Below are 24,295 nucleotides of genomic sequence, written 5' to 3'. Positions count from 1 at the left end.
AATAAGCACTTTTCTTGCTTGACTTAAGACATCCACTGTGATCGTCCTGTGCCTGTGAGCTGTACAGTATATGGTGGTATTTATCCTTTCATTCGTCTCCTCTTCTTTTTTACTCCTATTTTCACTTTACCTCATCTGGAACAATATCAAATGTATGGCCACATATGCATGCAAGCATGGGGGTCACTGTAGCTCAAGTGGTACGCAGGGTCATCCACTCCCTGTGTGGATACGTGAGGGGAAAAAATGTAAACTGCTTTGGACAAAAGCGCCTAATTGTGGTCATCAAATGTATCAGAGCATGATGAGACAGCTCAGTGATGGTTAATCTTGCTCCATCGGGAGGTCACTCTCGTTAAAACACGGCAGTGTACATGTAGGAGACTAAAGATATAACCAGCAGTAGGCCCTCGACCCGTAGTTTACAAAGTGCCAGGTAAGTTCCTGCCTCCCTCAGGCGTAGCGGGGATCTGCGGCGGTTAGGGACACCCGCTGGAGGTAGGCTGGTAGCTGGTAGCAATGAGCCCTTTGCGTCTCCATGAAGAATGTGGAGGAGGTGAGGCTTTTGCTGTCTTTTTTCAAGGTGTGTCTTCTCTGCCAACGACAGAGTAAGAGTTCCACCTGCTCTCTGAAGAAGCTGGTGGTCAAGGTGTACAGGATGGGGTTCAAGGCGCTGTTGATGGGAAGGATGAAGATGACGACCCAGCTGGAGATGGTGCCTAAAGGAGAACAGGAGCAAAGATGTCCACATTTTTAAGCAATACGTGTCTGTGGATGCTTTTTATGTTATTCCATAAGTAAAGGGTTCAAACAGTAGAACACTGATGTGTGGCAGGGTGACAAGGGCTGTTTCATTTCTTACCAGGTATCTCCACCTCCAATAGTGAGAGGACTTTCACCAAAAATATGGGAATCCAGCAGAGGGCATCAGAGAACACTATGAAGAAAAACCTGTTGGCCACAGCCACGTCTCTGTGCAGTCGGCTCCTCAAGTCTGTCGCATTGATGCCAGTTTTATAGATGGAGTAGAACATGCTGGAGTAGGAGAAGACGATCACCAGGAATGCCACCAGGTTTAGACCTAAAGAAATGCACATGCTATTCACACACATAAATGCAGTGGTGGAAAAAGTATTCAGATCCTTTATTTATGTAAAAGTACCAATACATCAATGCAAAAATACTTCATGACAAGTAAAAGTCCTGCATTCCAAATCCTGCAGTAGAGTAAAGTAAAAGTATTAGTAGCAAAATGTACTTAAAACTGACACTGATATTATTATACATGACACTATTAAATTGTTAATACTGATGCATCAAAGCATTACTGTTGTAGCTGGTTGATGTGGAGCTACTTTTTATTACTTCCTATACAGTTAGAAAGTTTAGTCCAGTGGTTCCCAACCTACAGGTCGAGCACATACTGATAAATCTGTGAGGTTGTGAGATGATTAATGTGGCAGGAAAGTCATTTTTAGGCCTTTTTTTTCTTATCTTTGATTCATTTTGTGACATAATGGATAATTGTACCTCTTTGGGCCAATTTGGGCCAATTGTATATATGAAACCTTCTGAGAGGTTTAGAGGAGAAATGTCTCTTTGGTGGAACTGCTGACTGTCAGACTAAATGTGTGTTTTTTTAAATGTAAAATGTGAATCTAAAGTAGAGATATAATGATATATAAATACATTGAAGTGAACTACAAGTACCTCAAAATTGTTCTTAAGTAAAGACCTGAATAAATCTCCTTAGTTACTTTCCACCACTGCATGAGCGTGCATACAACACAGATAGGCAGGTACAGTATGTACAGTACACTTCCTCAAATACACACGCATGCACTTATACACAGATTTTCATGTGAGCATGCACTCAGAAAGAAGAGCTAGTGATGAACAACAAACTGTGGCACCTCATGAATTAATTCACAGGATTCCTCTTTTAACAGCCTTGTGATGTAAATGCTGGCACCCGTTTAGACAGAATTTCCCTGTAATTTATTAATCACTGTTGCCAGACCTCCACTGGTCCTCTGTGAGAACATTGAGTAATAAGAACCCAGACTAATCATGCATTGTTGATGGAGCCATGATGTTTGCTGTGTAATAGCCATCTAAGGTGTAACACTGTTCCCTGTTCTGTTAGTTGGTTGTGCAACGATGCAACTTAAAATGGGATCAGATTGCTCTTGAAACTTTCAAAGTTGCATCAAATTCACCTGTACATCCTTACATACAAATCGTGCAATTTCTTAACCTTCATTTAGTGTAATATATAGCGGAAAAAAACATTATTTTCTTCAATTTACCCAGAAAAATCCCTGTGGAATATCCTCTGGCTGTGGGTTTTTCTTGCCTGTCAGAGTGCAGGGGAAAGCAGACCCCATTACGTCCATAGTAGTTTCCAAACACGTCCTCGTTCATTAGGGGCACGGCAGCAATAATGAACCCCAGTAGCCAGATAGAGGCCAGGACCACCTTACAGCGGGACGACAAACATGCTGTTAGGATTTCTGATACTCTTGGGTACTCTTCAAGCCCACAATGAAAAATGATTTAAACTAATTGATGACTCATTGGATCTCCACACTTTCACTGCCATTTAATTAACCGGAGCTTACTCCAAACATTCAGTTCAATCTAGTTTATCTCCTCTTGACTAACAAGTCGTTTCAGGCTCTTCCTCCATCTAGACTCTAGATAAAGAAAACAGTAGGTGGCAGAGCTTTATCACAGAGCACAGAGACCGTCTCTCAGTCTGACTTAAATCAAGGATGCAGGAGCATTTATAGTAAATAGTTATACAGTTACATTTGGCTGAAAGTGCACTGCTCTTTGAGGGAGCTCTCAAATGGGATTCTGCTAGAGAAGTAATTCCTCAAAACAAACATGAACATTAGATCTTAGTTAAATCAACTATAACAAAAATATAGCACATAAAGAGGAGCTTGGGGTCATGCTTTGGCATGAGGATATCAGTAGACTAATAGTCAGAAGTGTCAGATTATAATGTCAACATTCTGCACCGGCATGAATATAATTGGACGTTTCTGGTCAGCTGACACAGCTGTGAATGAGGCAGTGATTGTAAAAGCATACACAGCTGTTCTGCCTGAACTATTGCTATGCTTTAAACATGGATTCATACTTTGTCTTCATATGTCTTTTTTTTTAAAAATTTGTTTTACTTTTTTAGTTTATCATTTGTAATCTTCATGTCATGGTCATTAAGTTTTTCAACTCAGCATTTAAGAAGTTGAGCTAAACTAAAGAAGTACTACCGAAGGGTAAAAGTGTCAAAAATTAACAACTGTTTTAATGAGAATTTCAGTGTTGATAAAGAATTCCTAATTAGGCGTTTTCACACACACAAGGTGAGTCAACTGACGGCATGTTTCTGTGGCTTAGTTGTAAAGCAAAATTATTGCTGTGTCATTTATATAGATTTTTGAAGTTGCAATAAAGCTGGTGCTGCGAACCCTCTGTGACCCAAAGCTGAAAGGCTTCACCTTCACACTTTAAACAGCTTTTCTGGCTGTACCCTGCTGTAATTAGGATCTGCTCTGCAATACAATTTGTCTATTTCTACACGTAGCTACAGCAAAGGACACAGAGTGTACTAAGTGCACTGGCTGAGCGCTCAGCAGCACACTAAAACCATAAAAGCAAAAAAAAATTAAAAAACTACAGCAGAGCAAATCCAATGTTGTCACAGCAAAAGGATGTATGACTATTTTACACACCAAACAACTGAAGTGAGCAGTAAACTCTGGTGTTGTTTCTTTAAAGATGTCCTATATAAAACATCACAAACAACAAAAAACATCCAATTAAATTCATATGAAAATAAAGACATTCAACAATCAACTTCCTGTATTAGTACTATAGCTCACCCCAGTCTGAAGTTTTCCTGGCCGCAGATTGCTGAAGGGGAAGACAATAACCAGGAACTTCTCCAGAGTTAGGTAGGTCAGGAGGAGAACAGACACCTGAGAGAAAACACTCACTATTACATGTTTTATAGTCACAAAATAAATTTACAAAAGTAAAGTTTAGAGTCAGTGTTTATCATCAAAGTCTAACAAACGTGTTGAGTGCATTTCCTTCAACAAAATATTTATTACATTTTAAATTGCACACTGTTTACATCCGTTGTTTGCTCGCTCGCAGCCTTTGTTGCTACAATTCTTTGCATGTTACTGCCACCTTTAAATACAGTCATGGCGGCCCGCCAACTCAGTTTGTGGCGCCATACCAATGCCTAATGTCACATTACATAAAAATATGATTCCAGTGAGCTCCATGCAGTGAGGAAAAAGAGAGAGCTGGAATCAGGTCCTCAGATACCCTGAATTGAGGTATTGGAATCGTTGTCCAGAGAGAAAACATAAGATGGATTCATCCATAGTGTGAGTCAGAAAACAGCAACACCAGTAAAACTGAATAAATAGTGGTATGCAAAGGGTTAGATTTAGCAAGTATAAGCTCTGAAAGTGCCTCTCCCTGCAGACATAGATCACAGCATTATGAGCAAAAACGGATGATAATCCAGTTCTCCCTCAGGAAAAGTCAGAGCTGCATGCTGTGCTAATAAAATGCTGGAAGCAGCAATAGCAACAGTGGCTGATATGGGATCAGTGAAAAAGCAGCATCTGCAGAATAAGAGAGTGTAAGTGCAATCGACAGCTTCAAAAGAATATGGATAAATCTTGGATATGTGTTGCAGTGAATACAGTTTATTGTGTGCCACAGGCTCCATTTCACACAGCAGATGAGTGTGTGTGTCTGTCTGCATGCATATTTGTGTATGTGTGTCTGTGAGTGGGACATTAATCCATATTAAGTTACCTCCGAGGAGAGCATGGCCAGGAATCCAATGGTCCGACACTCCACGCTCTCCATCCAGAGCAGGGCGTTACGATTGTACTGCCCGCGAAACTTTACATCGAACACTCCAACAAAGAACAGGTACACACCCATGAGGCAGTCTGCACCTGAATGATAAGACATGGCGACATCCATGAGAAACAAAATTGGAATTAAATTAATCTTGTTTGATAATTCCCTCCGTTTTTATCATGAGACATGTTGCTCTTGCCTGAACTCCATCTGCTACTCCAAATAGAAGAACAATGTGTATAGCCATTTTGACAGACAGTGACTCAATTAAACATGTAATAATAACAATGGTTACAAGAATAACAGGGCAGCTACAACAATAACACAATCTATTTGGTCTGGAAGGGAAAGTCAGTCAAAGAGAGCAGAGGAAGGTGTATGAGCCGCTAAAGCCACTAAACTCTGCATGTCTCCGGCTGACATGTTGTTCTGTGTTTTTTTACCCAAATAAAACTAAGAGGATTCACTGAGCCAAAAGATGCCTCTGGATACAAATACAGAGCATAAAAATAAACTGCAGGAAGCCGAAACTATGAGGAACACGTTCACTGCCTTCGTCTCAATCATAATACTGCTGCTAAGAATAGAAGAGGAATATTCATACTTGGGATAATCACTGCAAAAGCTCACAACCTCAGGTTTTTATTTTATTCAAATGATCTTCTCCTTCTGGTATCATCTCACCTGGTCAGTTTTTTCAGAGGTATTTCTCACATGTAGAATTGAAGTCTCACTGCGGGATGTTTCACATATAACATCACGCATGAAATCTTTCCCCAAAAAAGGAGATCCATTGGCCTCCATTTACAGCACACTATGAGCAGATCACTCTGCTGCACATTTGAAATAATTTGTCAACAGGCGGTAGTGTGACCACTGTTTACAAAGCCGGGTCTAGATGTCCTCGAGCATTAGGCTTAGTCCTTTTTTCTAGCCCCGATTATTGCAATGCTACAGCACACATCCAGCAAAATGGTACAGTTTGCTTCACCTGGTGCCTCATTTCACAACTGATTATCAGCCGCGACAGCTTGAGAATGGTTTCAATGTGTTTCGTTTCAGACGGACATGATTTGTTTGATCTTACATCAGTCTGGACAACAGCACTTTTATTGCCTTGCAAATCCATTAGATTCCTGTTCCTCTGTTAGCTTTTGAAGTTGTAGTTGACCTACTCATGACTCTAAAACAGCCCTCCCTTCAATTTAAACGTATTTGCTACCCTTATGTGCACAGTCGGATGTATTTCTGCATCTGCACATAGTATACCTTTGTTTTGTGAGAGTGTAGCGTGTGGTTACTCACAACAGAGGACTTTGATGCAGACAGCATGCAGGTTGTTCTCTGCTCGTATCAGTGACCTCATGCCGATGACTAAGAGGTTACCGAAGCAGGTGATGAAGGCCATGACCCACACAGACACCCGCAGCACCATGTTAGCCAGCAGGTCCTCAAAGGAAGAGATGCCATCTGTGTTGGGCTTACAGGACCTGACATGAGGTGCATAGGAGCAGTACTGGAACTTCTTAAAGTAGCTGGCAGAGAGAAAGAACAAATAGAAATGGAAGGTGGTACCAGAATAAATAAGGGAGAAAGAGACAAACAATGACACACAGAGGAGATAAAAAGATAAAGAGACATCGTCATTGGTTATTCAGTGGTGACAGACAGGTGTGAGGATTGTGATAGTTGTGTAGGATTGCTCGTACATATGGGAGAGGTTCTTCATAGGCAGGAACATCTTCATTTGAATATCTGGGATCTCTATACCCTCCAGCGCCCTGTAGAAAACAGAGCATGATTCACCACCGCTCAGGCTGCAGCGGAGCACTTTCTTTGTGTGTGTGTGTTTGTGTACTCACAGAGACTGAAGCTGGATCAGGTGGTTGAAGTGGCTGGGGTGAATTTGAAGAAGGGGATTGTGGGAAATATTTCTGCAACGTGAAACAGATGACAACTCAATAAAAGGTCAATAAAGCCTGCCTGGGTGAAATGTAACGTATAGCAGTAAAATCCAGATGCCTTTTTAAACTGGAAAACAGGCCGACCACTTCCTGTGTTTAATCCTACTTCACACTGGATACAGAATGCATTACATATTTACATATTTTCACACTCAAATTTCACTATGTTCAAACTCTACATTACATGAGATGGAGTTATACCTGTATAACTATGCCTACATTAACCAACAATATACAGTATGTATGGATACTTTTGGTTGGCATTGCTGTAAGTTTCTGAATAATTTTACTTATCCTACACATTTACCCGCTATCCCTGATTTTAAAAATGTAATTTAATGCAAGAGTAACAGTGCAATTTTAGAGTAGGCTGAAACAGACCGCGGCACAGTTGTTAACTCTGGCCACCGTCCAATCAGAAAGCACACATCCAATCCACCAACACTCTTTAGCACCATGTATCAGCTGAACAAACCACATGCAAACACATAATGACAAACTAAAAAAAAACTACTTCAAACTTTGTGTGAAACTGATTTCAGCTTGATTTTAAGTGTGAGAGTTTTCCCACTTTAATGACAAACTACTGTAACTACCCTATAAAACACATCTCTGACATTTAATTAACTGATTAATTTGTATTTCTCAATGCATCAGGCTCACCACCAAAGAGAGAGACTTTATTTTAGCATTATTCATCAGCCAGTGCTCTGACTGGCAGTATCGCGGGTCCTGCCCCCCCCCCCCCCCCCCCCCCCTTGCACTGAAACAACAGCTGTTCACAAGCAGCTGTGTCTTAATCTTTATACTGAAAAGTAACAGTACAGAAATGTTGCTGTCAGCGAACTTTGCAGGAAGATTTTAATGGGTGAAAGGTTAGCATGTGCATACAAAGTGGTCGGACATTTTAAGTGTGTATATGATCACTAAAAGACCATAACTGTCCCATAACTGTCCCATGTGCCTTGTCATTTCCAGAGGACATACTGAATAAGAGAACCAGCATATTTTACACAAAAGACATTTTGACTTGTCATAAGCAGTAAAAACACAAGTGTAAGTAACATGTATGTCAAAAGAGTTCCTTATGCCTCTGAATGTTTTCGACTCCTTTGCACATGTGCATTAGAGTCCTTTTCTGGCTGAGCTGGTAACACACATGAATAGCACAAATATACTGATACAGCTCTTAATTAATTAATTAATTAATCAATTTATTTATTTTTCAGCCCAGTAGCTCAAACATAATACAAAGAACAATTTGTTAGTGTTTGTGGAGTTCAGCAATTTCTCTTCATTGTATTACAGCTGTTTCTATTATAATGGTAGTGTATATGAAAGTACCATTGTCATTAGTACGTCACATGGGCATATGACTTACAAATTTGACTGCAGCAACTCGCTGTTATGTAATAACATTATTTATGGGTGCTTTCAGAAGTAAAAGTACTTTTTATGCAGACAAATGGTTATAACATTATATATTATATTATTGAATTATTACTGATGTGTAAGCAGCGTTTTATTGTTGTCGTAGGTCAAGGTGGAGACCTTTATATACGGTTGGTGAATTTAATCTATAACAATGCATCATATCTTAAAATAAGTGGTGGAGTAATTTCCCTCCAATATGTAGTGAAGTAGAATGGAAATAAAGTAGAGTAAAAGTACCACAAATTTATAGTTACAGTTACAGTATTAGAGTAAATTTCACATGATACATTTGTAACATTGCAGCTTTTATGGAGCATGTAGAATTTGCACACAGCTAGAATTATTAACCTGACTCTGACCCCAAAATGGAACAAATTGTACTCATTATTTCATCCCAGTGTGACACGACACTGAAGGCCAATTCTCAAAGGCTTTTTAAATATTGCTTGGTGCACCAACTTCTTGCACTACAATAACATCCCGGACAGCAGGACCAACCACAAGACTAAAACCTTTTGTCTCTGCATAACACTCCCTTTCATTTTTGGAGTTTCTTTATTATTAATTGTTATCAAGTGTTTTTATACTTAATATTTCACCTCCTTTAATATTCACATAAAGAAGCATGTCTGCCCTCGCAGTGAGACTATGAGCGACTCACAGTTTAAGGAGGGACTTGGAGAGGCTCTTGAAAGTGTTTTTCGGCAGCTCCCTTATCCTGTTGCTGGACAGATTCCTAAACACAGTGAAAGACAGAAAAATTAGACGGGGAAATTAAAAGGAAACGTCAATTCTATGGACAAAAGTACGTTAAGAAACATTCAGATTCACCTCCTTTCGTAATTTACTCATTCACTACAAAACATGGATAGTTGAAAGCGTACTTAACTCTCTTTAAACCAACATGTATTTCATGTTTACATGAAATTAACCGAAGTTCTTGATCTGCATTACTACTTTTTTTAAATAACTAGCAGAAAATATAATTAATAAATACCGACCACTGAAAATCAATTGAGCAATTCTTTACAAAACTGTTGATTTTCTAACACCGCTTCCACTGAATCTCTATCCATTATACCTTAATTTTAAGACAGTTTTTAAGGACTTTTATGTGAATTCTTGCATGCTTACTCCTTTACTTCTTGTGTATCATTTTATTGATCTTTATTGTGTTTACATTACTGTGAAGTTATATGTCATCTCTTGTGGTTAATTCATCCTAATTGTTGTTCATCAGAACATTATACTACTTTTGGTGTGAGTTAAACAAACTGCTTTTTTCACTGAACACAGATAGGTAGTCATTAGAAGATTCATCCAAGGATCAACATAATCATGAATTTAAAAAAACAAACAGTGAAATGTTATTTACATAATCCACCAGTTCAAACATAATGTGATCTTATTGTAATAACATATTATTCTGAGTGTTCAGATTTCACTAAGATTTCTGAAACTGTTTCATCCGAACCAACCTAAGTGACAATGAATGGCTGTTCTCATTGTTCACCATTCTATTTTAAATAAATGGCTTAAAGCAATGTTTTATTGTATCATGTGTTCATGATTGGGTCTTTTAAAAGAGCTGACAAAGATCTGCTGATGAGTTAGAAATGACTTAAATTTGAGTCAGACTGTGAAGAAACTCCATCACCGCCAGAGCATTTAAATATTCTCAAATAGACATTTCAGACTCCACATAAACCCAGTATCTGGTCACACTAACCACCTCTTATTATTATCTAATGTCAGCTGATATAAAGTGAATTGATTATGTGAACACAAAGATAAGGATACAGACAAATTGACTCACAGTTCAGCCAGTTTCCACAGAGACTGGAAGGTGTTTTCAGGAAGTCTTCTGATCCTGTTGTCCATCAGTAATCTGAACAGGACAGAGCTGCTGTCAGAAACAGTCTGCAAAGTGGTGCTTCAATCCCCTGTGGTGGATCCCTGCTGGGACTGGATGCAACCTCATTTGTTGTAGTATCTGAACATATGGCTCCCGATTCCCACAATGCTGCTTCTGTTAATGCTGACTCAAACGGGAGTTTCTGTGTTGTACATAGAACTTTCTAAACCTCCTCTTGTACACATTCACACCCAGATGACAGATAAATGCCTTGCTCATCTTAACAGTGCCAATGTGGGACCAATGAGCGCATTTCTTTTACTTCATTGAGTCAAACTGTTGACCTTAGAAATGTCTCCAATAAAGAGACACAGCACAAAAACAGCACTGGACGACATGAAAACAGCAGATAGAGATTCTTCCTCCTACACTTATTAATGCTGTCACACTGCTTGGACATCAAAGCAGTGAGGCAGTATTCATGTTTGACAGTCGAGGTAAAGTTCGTCCTCTACCTTGTCATGTCTGTCAGACATCAAGAGCTGGATGTCTTTGCATGTTGTCAGTTGAATGACGGATACCTTTTCCTCGGTCTGATGTCTGTAACTTTTACATTCTGACTTTTCCTTTGATATTCATTGTGACAAGGTTGTGCAATCATGTCAAGGCATGGTGTTAAAATCAGGTTCCTTTGTCATTTGAGGAGCTTGAAAATGTCACTGGTGCATCTATTTGTAACAAACTTTGATTACTGTTATTCTCCTTACTCTCTGGCTTTGGGGAAAAACATCTCCAGTCTGCTATAGTGCAAAAAGCTGCTGCCAGTACACCAACCCATGCTACCCTTCTCTGTCTGCCTTTAAAAGTGATTATACTCCTGTCTACATCTCAACCCCGTCTGAGCCTCATCACTATTTGAGCTCCTGCGGCAGGACCCTTCTGGTGGTCATCACCTCAGGCTTGTAAGGTCAGTGCCTTCTTTTCAATCAAACTCAATTCAATATGAACACCCAGTTGTGACTTCTTTTTTTATCAGAGTTTACCTCTGTCCTTGCAAAGCAAACTGTTTAGCCTTGTTTTGAAATGTGCCTACATGAATAAATATTATCATATTAATCATTGATTGGTGCCAAAGAGTTTGCAGATCTCTGTGCCTGCAGTTAATGGATGTAAACACATTTTGAGCAGATGCAGCTATTTGCTATTCGCTGTGTGACCCACTTCTTAGTAATGTGATGGAACAGGGCACGCTGCCATGTTTTTGTTGATGTTAATTAATGAAATTAATAAAAGTGGACAAGTGTGTCTGGTGTGTGTGAGAGAGAGGAAAACTGAACTGGGAATAAAGTGGAGAAGACGTTTTTAAGGATTCAGAAAAAAATGTTAAATTAACTTTCTAATCTCTTAAGAATTCACAATTCAAATTTAATTAGTTTGTTTTAGTCATTATTACTCCAACTGATAGTAATGCATGGAACACCAAACAGGCCAAACTCCGCACGATGAAGTAGAGTTGATGAAAAGTTAGAAAAGGAGAAAATGAAAACCAGATTGTTTTTATGCACCACTGAGTCTTCAGGACTAGCACAAGCACAAGCTTCACAGGGTCAGTACGCAACTACAATCAAATTCTATTAATTCTAATACTTTAGTTAGTTAGTGTGGGTCATGGTCCTAAAGAAGCAATGGTTTATTATGAAAGAAGAAGAATCACAGTCTGCCAGATGTCTGACTTGTCCAACTCTTTAACAAATTACCTGAATTAGATTTTTTGAAAAATTGATTCATTTGAAATTTAAACCGTTGGAAACAGTGAAAAAAATGTATTATATTGAATAAAGCTGAATGTAAATGGAAACTTTTTGACTTAATCATCCCTTCATCCTCTCTTCCATCCTCCCCTCATCCCTTCCCTTTCAATCCGATGCACACTTCTCTCACGTCTCATTCTTGGTACCGTCTGGGGGCTGTAATCAGCTCGGGTGGAAAACACATCGAGACGGAACCCCCACCCTGAGTCTCCCTCCGTCCTGGTCTTCACTACGACCTCCCAGACCAGCCTAACAGACGACATCTTTCTTCCACCTCCACCCCTCCCCTTTACATTCATTCATCAGTCTATGACATTCAATACTAGAATGTTCATTAAACCCGTAAATGACATTGTTGTGGTGTGGTCCTTGCTAGTGAAAGCTATTCATGTGCTTCAAACCCAGCTGATGCAAATGCACCTAATTTGTAGTTGTGTATCTTTTTGGGAAACATCCAAAATTGCTCCGAAAATGGAACAGAAACATGCCTTATAACTCTTGTAAACCCCTGAAAGGGGTTGTGTTTCAAGCATTTTAGCTTCTATTAAGCTTTAAAGTGGGATACTCACAGAACCTCAAGCTTGCTGCAGGTCTTCAAGATAGAGTAGTTGAGAGTTTGAATCTGGTTTCCCTCCAGATCTCTGAGAGCAGAAAGAAAAGGGGAGGCAGAACATAGCGTGTACACTTAAGAGATAGGGGTGGTGTTCACATGTAAATATGTGAATAGTGCTGGTGAGTCCATTTGATTAACTTTTATGTCTACTAAAGTAGAATCTAAATGAGTGTAAAAGTAGGAATAAAACAGAACATTTGTCTGGTGTTTGAGGGTCATAAAAGCTACAGATAGCACACAAGCACAAACGCAAACACACACACACACACACACACACACACACACATCCGTCTGTCTGGTAAATTAATTAGTGCACAGACATCTACTGAATCACACACATATACACACACACACACACACACACACACACACACACACACACACACACACACATCCGTCTGTCTGGTAAATTAATTAGAGCACAGACATCTACTGAATCACACACATATACACACACGCACACACAAGTACATTGTCAGAGCAGACTCACAGCCAGTCCAAGGCAGGCATGTGTTGGCAGAAGCTCGGGTGAGGAAGATGCTGCAGCGAGGTGTCCACCATGGATCTGACAAAAGAAGGAAAAACAGAACAGAGTTTAAACTCTACACAGCAGGATTTCCCACCATTACAGAGCAGAGGTACTCTCATTTTAACTCGTATACCTGGAAACAAAAGATCTGGTACTTGTTTTGGAAAAAGAGAGAAATAATATGGCGATAATTGACCAAAATTAGAACACTACTGCAACAGAAACACAATGACTAATGTGTTAGAAAGCAGGAAATTAAATTTCAGTCATGTATAAATGGCTGATCTCTCTGCAAGAACATATTGAACTAATATCTAATTCTATTTACTTCAAGCACTGATGCTGCAAATGAAAATACACAAATGTCATTCAACCATTGTCCTGTAGAAATAGAACAAAAGCATCTAAGAACAGTAGTGCATAATTGAGCTGATTTCATAAAAAACATTTAAAAACTAGTTGAATGAATATTATTGCAAATTTCAACCAATTTTTGAAGTTGGTTTCCTTTAATTTCACTACAGAATGAAAACCAACTTTGAGAGACTTTAAACATGCTTGAGGTTACCATGTTGGCATGACACAGTTTCCCAGCAGGGACTGTTCTGTAATGATGTATCCAACATATATGAGTTCAAAGTTGGCAGCCAATCTGTAAACTTTTTAATGAAAAAGTGTTATCAAATGATATCAGCTCACAACTGTGATACCAAACAACACCTATCCCAGGTCATTTTCAAGCCTCTTTTCAATACAGCAAAGAGTTACAGTACAGACCACAAAGGGCACCAAAAGCTTTTGAGTGCATTATCTAATGTAAATTATCCACTGGGTTTGTTGTTTTAAATATTTTGTTTTGTTTGTTTCTCTATGAAACACTTTGGTCAATTTGATTTGACTTGACTTATGAAATAAACAAAACTCCACTGACTCCCTCAATAAGTGTTCACCATTATATCACAGTTTCATGACTGAGCATGAAATAAAGTGAAATTCAGCAGTGCAGTATTCACAGAGTACAGCTTAGCAAAGCCAAAGACATTTGACAAGCATGAAAGCTCTTGATCTCCTGTGAGTGATTGCAGGAAAATTGATTAAAGAAAACGGAGAAAACGGTCCTGCATGCTTCACACCTTAAAACTCAGATAATACACTGAATGATAAACATGAATGACATCTAAAAAACGTATCTTCGTGGACTGACTATAATGTTTATTTTCCTATATTGATTACCTTCAGTTTAGCAATCATTCTTGAAGAGTAGGTGTTCAAACTACATACAGATTTTTTTAATACATATAGATAAATGCACAACTGAAACCTCATATTTCTCATCCTAGAGAACTCAGAAATGTTTGGAATCTGAGATTAGATTAGATCAGTCAACTCTAAAACATAAGATTGTTAAGAAACACGATGCAACTCACAGGTACATGAGAGACTGGAGCCCAATGAAGGTATCCTGGGACAAGATGCTTAGTGGGTTATGATCCAATATCCTGGCACAAAGAAAACAAACCTCTTAAATTATGTTAAATTGTTATATTCTTAATCATATGACCAAACTTTATTCAGATATGTTTTATTGTTATTAAAAGAATAGTTCAACATTTTGGGAAATAGACTTATTTGCATTCTTACCAATAATTAGACGAGAAGATCAATATCACTCTCATGTCTGTACGATAAATATTTATAATAAGTTAGAGGTGATTAGCTTAGCTTAGCATAAAGACTGGAAATAGGAAAACAGCTAGCCTGGCTCTGCCCAAAGGTTGAAAAAATCTTCCTACCAGCACCTCAAAATGTGCATCTTGTTTGTGTAATCTGAACACAGTCTGATATTTAAAGATGACAAGCTGTGATTTACGGGGCGTTATGTGCTGTAACTGTTTCTTGGCCGGGCTCATTGACTTCCTTGAGTCTCCGCTTGTTGCCTGGCTATTTCGCGGTGATGATGAGACTTCAAGCCAACAAGATATAACATGTTAGTAAAAGTGAGAGGTGCTGGTAGGCATACTTTTTTACAATTTCACAGAGGCAGGCTAGCAGTTTCCCCTTGCTTCCAGTCATTAGGCTAAGCTATGCAAATTGTCTCCTGGCTCTAGTTTAACATTTAGCAGACAGACATGAGAGTGGTATCAAACTCTCGGCAAGAAAGCAAATAAGTGTTCTTCACAAAATGTCAAACTATTCCTTTAAAGTAGTACAGTTCATCTGAGTTGTACCATGCACACATACACATGCACATGCAAATGCCACCATGTATTCACTGGAGACCTACAGTATACACAAACGTATGTTTTCTGGTGATCACTTCTTCTCTGGCTGGGCGCTTAATGTCACTAGATGGACCTCACAAAAATCACACAGAGCTGACTGTTTCTCAGTTATATAGGTAGACATATTTGCATTTTCCCTGAGGAGCCAAGGAGGCTGGTAGCATCAAAGTGTCATTGTTGTTGGATGTGTTCCTTCATATTGGTAGAAAGAGCTGATGAGCTGAATGCAGAAGACCTCTAGCCTGCTACAGGCCTAAAGCAAAGGGCACAGTTTCAAACTCTAATCCACTTCCCTAAGCCCCTAAGCTCTTGACCTCATGAGATGAACACAAATTCATTTTTGTTGCATGGCACACGACTCAAATTCGATTTCACAGGGAAAATAAGACTCAATACACACAGCTGTACACGATTTATGACTTGTTATGGGTACTAATAAATACAACTCTGCCAGCTTTCCATCCTTCTGCTAACCCAGATGGGACCCCTAAACCAACCAGATCAGAATAAGAAATACTTTATTTATTGATCCCTGGGGGGAAATTACACAAGGATGCCCATGTATGGATAAAACAGACATTTGTATCTCAGACTTTAAAGATAAAATCAGAAAACACAAAAAAAGGAGCATCAGACACATTATAACTGCCAGAAATACTATGTGTGTCTTTGTATATTTCAACAGTCACACAGTGTCCTTCCATCTACATTCATATATAACCACAGTAGAGTACACAGCACTTTAACCTCCTCACACACACACACATATTCATGCATGCGCAGGTGCATGTGTGTTACTCACAGCCACTCTAACTGATGGAGATCCCTGAACACACCAGGACTGAGGGAGGAAATCAAGTTCTCACTGAGAAACCTGAGAGATGGAGCGAGAAGCAGAGAAAGAGGATGAAAATACATCTTCTGATGAGGTTTCTCTGACTCCCAAAGATCCATACAGTGCACAAAACCCTACCTACAGTCCTAATGTTTTAAAGTAAACACACAAGAGCTTAAATGATTTTTAGTATTTTTATGATCGATTAATCGTTTGAGTCATAATTCAAGCAATAATGGTAAAAAAAAAAAGAAGTATTCTCTTCAGCTTCTTCATAAATCCTCGCAAACTGAAACTTTTTGACCTGTCATAGACTAAATAATGAATCGATTCATTGAAGAAATAACCAGGAGATTAATGGATAGGCTAATGAAGAAAGTGCACAGTTACAGACAACTACATCTAAGATTTTCTCCCTGTGGCTAACACCTGTAAAACGTCCTCAGCTGTGTTTTCTGACCTTTACGTAGTTATTCAAGTAACCTGGTTTTGGATTGGCATATGTAGACAACATGAGCAGCAGTTCACCTCTGATATTTTTTGATACTTTTGTTATTACCTGCGTGTGCTATCTCAAATTTGTACAGTGTCACAGAGACAGTTTGGAGTCAAAAAAAATAACTGATCACAATTTCTGTATGTTGTATATGAGATAACCGAGAACTGCTCGGTAGAAGACGGTCACTACATGAATTCAAATAATCTAAACAATCAATAACTATTCCAGCCCGAGCTCACGGATTTATATATTATTTACTTTTAAATCGCTCTGTGAAGCTCCTTGAATTCCTTGAATTCCTTGAATTCCTTCTGTTGTATTAAACATGCTAATTAAGTTGATAAATACAACAAACAAAACCCATGAATTGATTGCTTCCAGTCCATTCTACATTTGACACCTGAAGGATAAACTCGTCAGAGATGACCGTAAGAGGGTAAGAAAAAAAAACGTGGACTGAAGGAAAATAAAATCCATGCAGTTGTTTCAGGAGAGATTAACGTCAGGTTACTTACAACCTCTTTAAACTGTGGAGGCCGCTGAAGGCGTGTTTGGATATGAACTGGAGGCTGTTGTTTTGCAGAAACCTGGGAACAGAAAACATAATTCATCTGAAACTCTACCACTTACCGTTGATCTCTCTCATGCATAAAAACACATTTCACGCACACATACACATAAAAGTGATTAATACCCTGTTGTTAGATTAATATCATCATTATCATCCACTGCACGACCATTTATTTCCCTTTTATCTCTTCAGTAAGAGTGACAGGATAATACACTCATCAACATATACTCCACATGAACACGCAGAGAACAGTCATCTGCAGGGGACAAATTATAACACTTAAAAACACACGAACAACAAGCCAGAAATGACTGAACTTTGATCTGTGACTAAAGTTTAGAAATGTTTAAGACAGTGAAAATGTTTGTGAATGTGTGTCCCATCAATTAGAAGCTATTGTTATTCTGGATTCTGCAGACAGACCCGCTTGATGAAATCTACTTATTTATTTTAACAACAAAACTGCCCTAACACATGCAGCACAAGAGCACATGGACAAAACCCTCACAAATAGGAGGTGCCGGACTGGAGCTTCAATTCTTTGATCCATCTATGGTTTACCATTTGAGCCTCATAACTAAAATTAATAAATTACACCATTTCTGGCCTCTATCTTGTTATGAATCTTCTTTCAGGGATTCTTTCAGTATTTGTTGTATAGTTTTGCTTTTTGCTCAAACATTCATTCATGTTTTCCACCTTCCACAATCTCCTCTAACAGATTCTGAGGAAGTAGCCACAGTTATGCACACTGAATGTAGAAACACATGAATGATGAGTAAAACCAGCAAAAAGTGTATATTGTGAGTGTGTGGAAAGCAGCATAAAAGATACTCACAGTCTTTCTAGGGAGGAGTATTCTGAGAAAACAAAGTCAGACAACACTCGGATCTTATTGCTCCTCAGCGACCTATAACAGAACCCATGAAACGCCACAGTTAAAAAAAACCCTGAAGTGCAGAGACACTAAGATACGCAGAGAGAGAAAGGACAAAACATCTGAAGCATTAAGCACAATAAACAGTGACACAAACTACGGCTATTTTATTCAGAGTCAAATTTCAACAATAACAGAAGTGCCATCTGTCAGAGTGGGCACAGTAAAGACTTGAAAACTTGAAAAAGGTCCACTGTCTTGCAATCTGAAAAGGTTACTACAGGGACAGGAAAAGAAAAATGGCCTAGCATTAAGTTAAATATACCGAACCATCTTCACACTCACATACGCAGATACAAGGCTGGCACCAGACATCTCAGATCTCCCAAAATTCACATTAGAATTCAAGTAAACCATCTTTGTTTGAATCTCTAAGAAGACTGAACTGTGTCTGTTACACAACAGCAGCCGGTCACACCATTAGCATCAAAAGGGAAAAACAATGAGCGCTATAATGCCTGCGTTACACACATACCCAACATAATGGATCTGAACAATAACAAAATCTAAAAACCTTTCATTACGCACAAGACAGATGAAGAGGGCAACAAATACAGCAGCAAGGTTCTTCATATCCAACAATGGGCTTTCATATTCAGACACAAGCCTGTGAGCATTTCAATACACGTCCAGGATCACATTCGTACAGCACTTTCTCAAATGAAACATTACAAAGGCCTTTACAAAAGATAAAACCAAACAGAAAAAAAAGGAGTAGATAATTAAATTAGATCATTATCATCATCTCACCATCTACTGTATTTCCAGGTGGGGAAATCATATTTCAAGTGCCTTTGTTTCTTCCTCTCAAAGTTCAGATTTGAATTTCTGATTATTTTTACAAATCAGATTGCAGCGGCTTGGAGTTAAGAATTATATAAATTTCACTCTTGATTCCGTTCGTTTGAAGAAAACTAAGATGTAACAGTAGCTTTAGTTGTGTAAAAGCTGATCATTTGCCAAACTGCTGACACTAGATGAACCAACATCACCACGAGACTGAAAATGGAGCCCTGCTGAATACCAAATTTGAAAGAAGAATTAATGAGGAGACATAAAGTCCCAGGGAGACAGGTACCTTCTTGTGATGCATTTCCACAAAATAGGGTCTCCAAACGTACGTTGTTGCTGAAGGTCAGATTGAGTTCAGGCAAATGACGCAATAGCCATTATCAAGAGCGATAAAAGGGTAATATACTGCAAAAACAAAGTCAGTCCGTTTTCTTATTATTAAGATTGTATATTAAGGTTACTAATGCAGATTTTTATGTATTGTTAGGATTATAGGAAGCTTAAGGGAGACGTAATATCAAGGCCTGTGACCCAGACAAGTGTAAGCAGGTTTTGGCAAAACTTTTAATGGAGCTGAAATTAAAGAATTTGATCCACCTTTAATGATCTGCTGTAAATCCTCAATAACTTCGCTTTTAATCACTGTCACTCCAGCAATTTTATGTTGCACTTACATAAAGTTGGGGGACTTGTGAGACATAAATCTAAAAAGAAATGGAAGGATTCATGATAATAATGATCAGCATGTGATAGGGAAACTTTACAAAGTGCTTCACAACCACCGAGAACAAAAGACTGTTAAGACTAAATTAAATTGCGTACCAACTAAGAAAGAAAGGTTACTGAAACAGAAGAAAAAGAGTATGTCATTTGTATACTGTATGTAAGAAACTAACAGAAAGAGGAAAAGAAGAAAAGAAAACTACAACAAATACAGTTTTTTGAAATAGTAATGTGATATGTGCTGGGCCTTTGCTATGATGTGGGTGCAATCACTGACTTTAGAAAATCAGTTGGTGGTTCCCATAGGAACTCAAACTATGCTCTGACTTGTGGTGGGCTTAGTCACATTTCAATCTGAAATAGAAATCGAAAGCCAGGCCAGACAGTGCCTTCAAAGTAATCAGTAAAGCTGTGGAATTGATTCTACAACTACAAAGCAGCCCCTGCAGGGAAGATAAAACAGGAGCAATGTGATGCCGTCAGCAGCGTCCAGTCCTGCACTTACTGGAGCTTGAACACTGATTTCTGGCTGAGGCGAGAATAGAGAAAGTCGTCTGACCGCCTGTATAAAAGCAAAGAAAAGCACAAATAAAATGACTTACTTTCTTTCGTTTGACAATCCCAGACAAAATAAAATTAAGGTATCCCTTTGAGAGGAAACTGGCATATTAAGGAGAATATGTAAATTTAAACAAAAATCTAAATACCACGTTAAAAGAGACTGAAATATCGTACAATGATGACAAATGTATGCATGACATCTGGCAGAAAGTACAAAACGAAATGCCTCTGAAGTCCCCAAACATCCTATTGTTAGCTTGCGAGTGTCTAAGTCAATATCAGCTACAACTTTGTTGTGATCGGCTCTAGACGTTTGTAAGTGAGCTCTGGGAGTGCAGGCTGATCAAACAGCACAGAGACATGTGCTTCCTTCCTTTAATAACAAAAGAAACCCACTCAAATCAACTCATTCCGAGCAGAAATTACAAACAAGACCAGGCATGTCAAATCTGGGGCTTAGACTTGAAATAGCAAATAGAGATGCCAATGCCGGGTACCACAGACAGGTCAAAAAGCAGGAGGATGGCTAGAAGTAATATACTGGCTAAGAATGCAAAAATAGCTCAAATCCAACAAAGGGAAAAGGACATTTTTACTCATCGAGAGCAGTCATGGTAATTGGACATTGTTGCTTATTTTGGGTAATTTCTCTGTTCAAAATCACAACATATAATTAACCAATTACAGTAATCATATTGGTGATTTCAACTCATGCAGATTTGTGTTAAAAATATGTGTTTGTCTAACATGATCAAATGTTTTGATGATCAATTCCTCTGCCGCTAACGGCAGAATAGAAACAACAGCCTGAACACGTGTTATCTATTCAAACCTTAAAGCTGGCCTGAACTGAAAAAGGAGGGAATGGGTACTTTGAAGACTTCTCACTGTGAAGTCAAATTGATAGCCACAAAAATAGAAGTAAAAACACACACACACACACACACACACACACACACACACACACACACACACACACACACACACACACAGTCATTACTTACAGCCAGGTAACATTAGGAGAGAGTAGAGGAACATCCTGCAGGTTGACCTCCACACACTCGACGTCTGTCTGTATGCAGTCACAACTCTCTGGATACTCCTGCAAGACTACACACACACACACACACACACACACACACACACACACACACACACACACAGAAGATTATTACAGAGTGGTTAGAATTGAAAGCAGAGGTCCTTTGGGACACAACATGAAACCTCAGTTGGCCATAAGGGCTACAATTAATGGTTATTTTCATTATCAAAGAATTGTATACTGGTATCAGTAAAGGCAGGTATCTTGTGTTAAGGTATCAGAAAATGTAAATACTTACACACATTTATGCATATAGAGACAAATACTGTATACACGCGTACTTACAACACTCGTTCAGGTACTGGTCCAAGGGATTGGCATTCTGTAGTATTTGTCCAAATAAGTCCGCCCATCCGATGTTGTCCCCTGCAAAGCCAAACAAGGAACAACAGTTATCTGTACAGTGCAGTCAGATAAAATCCAGTTAAGAGCAATCAGCTGTGTTTCCAGTTGAACCAGTTGATTTAACTGGAAACACGATTGGCTGAGGAAATGTGGACAGCACAGTAGTGGAAAACATAAATTATCATTCGTTCTCTTTTGTTAAATCATTGCGGTGTTGGAACCCAAATCTTTGCAACTTGGATGACTTCCTCAAGGTTTTGGACTGGGACCTTCACAATCTAACCGTTGTGTTAGCGAGATCAGTTTTATGAAAACACAAGTTGGCCCCAGGCTATTGGTTCGTCTATTGCAAAACACAAATATTTTATACTTTGTTTGCCTAAGCAACTGACACACATAATAACATTTAATAACACAGTTGGGCTTTGTATAAACCTTGCATTGTGCTTGGCTGACTGATATTCTAATGAGCGTCAATAATCGGTTTGAGTATCACTCCATCATTTACCTTTTATGCCTGTAACCTAGCAACCTATAACGACTACGAACAAGGCAACACACACGTTTTCTACTCAGAGAAAAGGATTTATAACGACCATCTCAGACTAATTGGCTTTGTATTAGTCTGCTATCGAACATGTCATCTCTGAAAGGAGGCCAGCACATTCTGTGTGCGCACCAACTGCAGATTACAGTCAGCTACCATTCAAAGGGATTCATAGGGATTGGGATACCTTAACCTAAGCAAAGAGCAGATACTCTTATATCTTAAACTGCATCGGTTGGCCCCAAAGCAGTTTCATGCCATGGCCCGCTCAGTTGTCCAGCCACCATCCTTGTTCATCTAGTTCCACTTTTTGTCATTGCTGTTGCAACAGCTAATCAACCTCCAGACGAAGGCCATGCACTGAAACGTGTGGGTGAAATATAAAAGATTCTTCCAGCTAATGAAGCTCAGCGAAAGTTCCTTCAGGAAGACTATCTTCATGCTTACTATTAACATTTCTCTTTCTCTCTCTTCTTTTTCCCGCTTCCAACTCAATCAGCTGACTGAGCATGTCCCCACTTTCACTTCAGTCAATCAGATTTTGCCACGGCCTCTTGTAAGCCATTCATCTTTTTGCTGTACAGCTGTTCCTTTCTCTGCTGCTGTCAGCTGTCAGTTCAGTGTCAGATCAATGCGACATACTTCCACCCCATTCAACTCCAGTTTCATCAGAGCCAGCGTCCCTGGGTCCTTCCACTGAACTCACCAGAAGTCCTGCTCCACATCACATCCATGGCGTGACTACCCATGTAAAAATGATGACGTCACAATGGGTTCAAATCACCAAAAACTCAAAAAATCTCTTCCTGTTATGCACACTATTACAAATAAATCAAGTGAATTACTCTTTAAGCCTCTCTTTCAATGAATTATCTCCTGACTGAAGTTATTACTTGAGCAACTAATTGGCTTGTAGTAGAGACAGCAACCTCCTCCTCCTCAACAGCTAATCATAAATGTCAATTATGAAACTGTGTCACCCTTTACCATCTGATATTGATACTGGCGTGCTGATCTACTGTATGACACAAATCCAACCTCAGCACATTGGTGTAAAAGAAACCATGTTATGCTATGGCAATGACTGAATAAGTCTTCGACTTTCTTTGAGCCTGTTACCAATTCACTAACTTACATATTGTCCATTGATGGTCCGATACCTGTCCTTTACTTTTAAATTCCCACTGACAGCGTTGTTCACTATAGAGCATGGCTGCGCCTGGAGGACTGAACTTAACAAACCAACAACAAAAGCCTAAATGTTCGCACCTAAATCTACACCTATGACTAAAATATAAGAGCTGTATCTCACTGCAGGGAGTTTGGCTTTAAACAGGCATTTATCAGGTGTAGCTGCCCAGAAGTTCTACAGATGACAGGGAGGGCAACATGCTGAGTAAGTTGCTTTTATCCAACGCATGCAATTTCATGAAATTCCCTGTGGTAGAAATTGCAGGAATTGCCAAACAGGGATTCAATTTTCACATGTCAGAGACCCAGAAGATACAAGGGCTGCAGTGTTTATACATTCAAGCTGCATGCAGAACTCTGATCAAGACTTTCAGCAGGCCAACGTTTACCTTCGAGAATGAGGATGAAGCAGGACGGCTGTGAAGATGATGTATTGCATACTGCTGAAGGGCCTGGCGCCCATTGTTAGTTGGGCTTTTTTTTTTCTCAAATTCTTGTTATTACGGCAGTGTTGAGCAATATGGCAGAGAGAGAAGGCTGCCTGGTTAGGAGGATGGGAAAGAGGAGAAGTAATAGCCTACAGCACACAATGGGTTTCTGGTTATTGGCAGGAAGGCGCGGTGCTTTCCATCGCCAGACTGAGACGAATTTAGAAAAATGTTTTTCTATCAGAGAGATGAACACTGACTGTTAATGTGTTACTTAAGGAGAAAAAAACATGTTTACTGCATCTCATGACTAATACTGTAAGCTCCTTGTGTGATTTATGACTATCTTTGAGAATAGTTTGTAGTTACAAACATTT

General features: G+C 39.1%; 1 protein-coding gene across 2 annotated transcripts in view; it reads right to left on the bottom strand.

Annotated features, from left to right (window-relative positions):
- Positions 1–453: 453 nt before the first annotated feature.
- rxfp2a (relaxin family peptide receptor 2a) overlaps positions 454–24,295 on the bottom strand; it is a 36,668-nt gene continuing 12,826 nt past the window's right edge. For both annotated transcript variants that reach the window (XM_070917269.1, XM_070917270.1), the window contains 18 exons: positions 21,693–21,773; positions 21,310–21,415; positions 18,131–18,202; positions 17,237–17,308; positions 16,190–16,261; positions 14,533–14,604; positions 13,067–13,141; positions 12,533–12,604; positions 10,114–10,185; positions 8,959–9,033; positions 6,762–6,833; positions 6,609–6,680; positions 6,205–6,434; positions 4,849–4,994; positions 3,894–3,989; positions 2,310–2,478; positions 863–1,081; positions 454–719 (listed from right to left, as the gene is read on the bottom strand). In XM_070917269.1, the coding sequence (XP_070773370.1) occupies positions 454–719; positions 863–1,081; positions 2,310–2,478; positions 3,894–3,989; positions 4,849–4,994; positions 6,205–6,434; positions 6,609–6,680; positions 6,762–6,833; positions 8,959–9,033; positions 10,114–10,185; positions 12,533–12,604; positions 13,067–13,141; positions 14,533–14,604; positions 16,190–16,261; positions 17,237–17,308; positions 18,131–18,202; positions 21,310–21,415; positions 21,693–21,773 (2,039 nt within the window). The remainder of the gene's footprint in view (positions 720–862; positions 1,082–2,309; positions 2,479–3,893; positions 3,990–4,848; positions 4,995–6,204; positions 6,435–6,608; positions 6,681–6,761; positions 6,834–8,958; positions 9,034–10,113; positions 10,186–12,532; positions 12,605–13,066; positions 13,142–14,532; positions 14,605–16,189; positions 16,262–17,236; positions 17,309–18,130; positions 18,203–21,309; positions 21,416–21,692; positions 21,774–24,295) is intronic.

Source organism: Enoplosus armatus, chromosome 13, assembly GCF_043641665.1.
Source record: "Enoplosus armatus isolate fEnoArm2 chromosome 13, fEnoArm2.hap1, whole genome shotgun sequence".
In the NCBI taxonomy this organism is placed as follows: domain Eukaryota; kingdom Metazoa; phylum Chordata; class Actinopteri; order Centrarchiformes; family Enoplosidae; genus Enoplosus; species Enoplosus armatus.
Note: the sequence above shows the minus strand (reverse complement) of the source record. Positions and strands in the feature narration are given on the sequence as shown.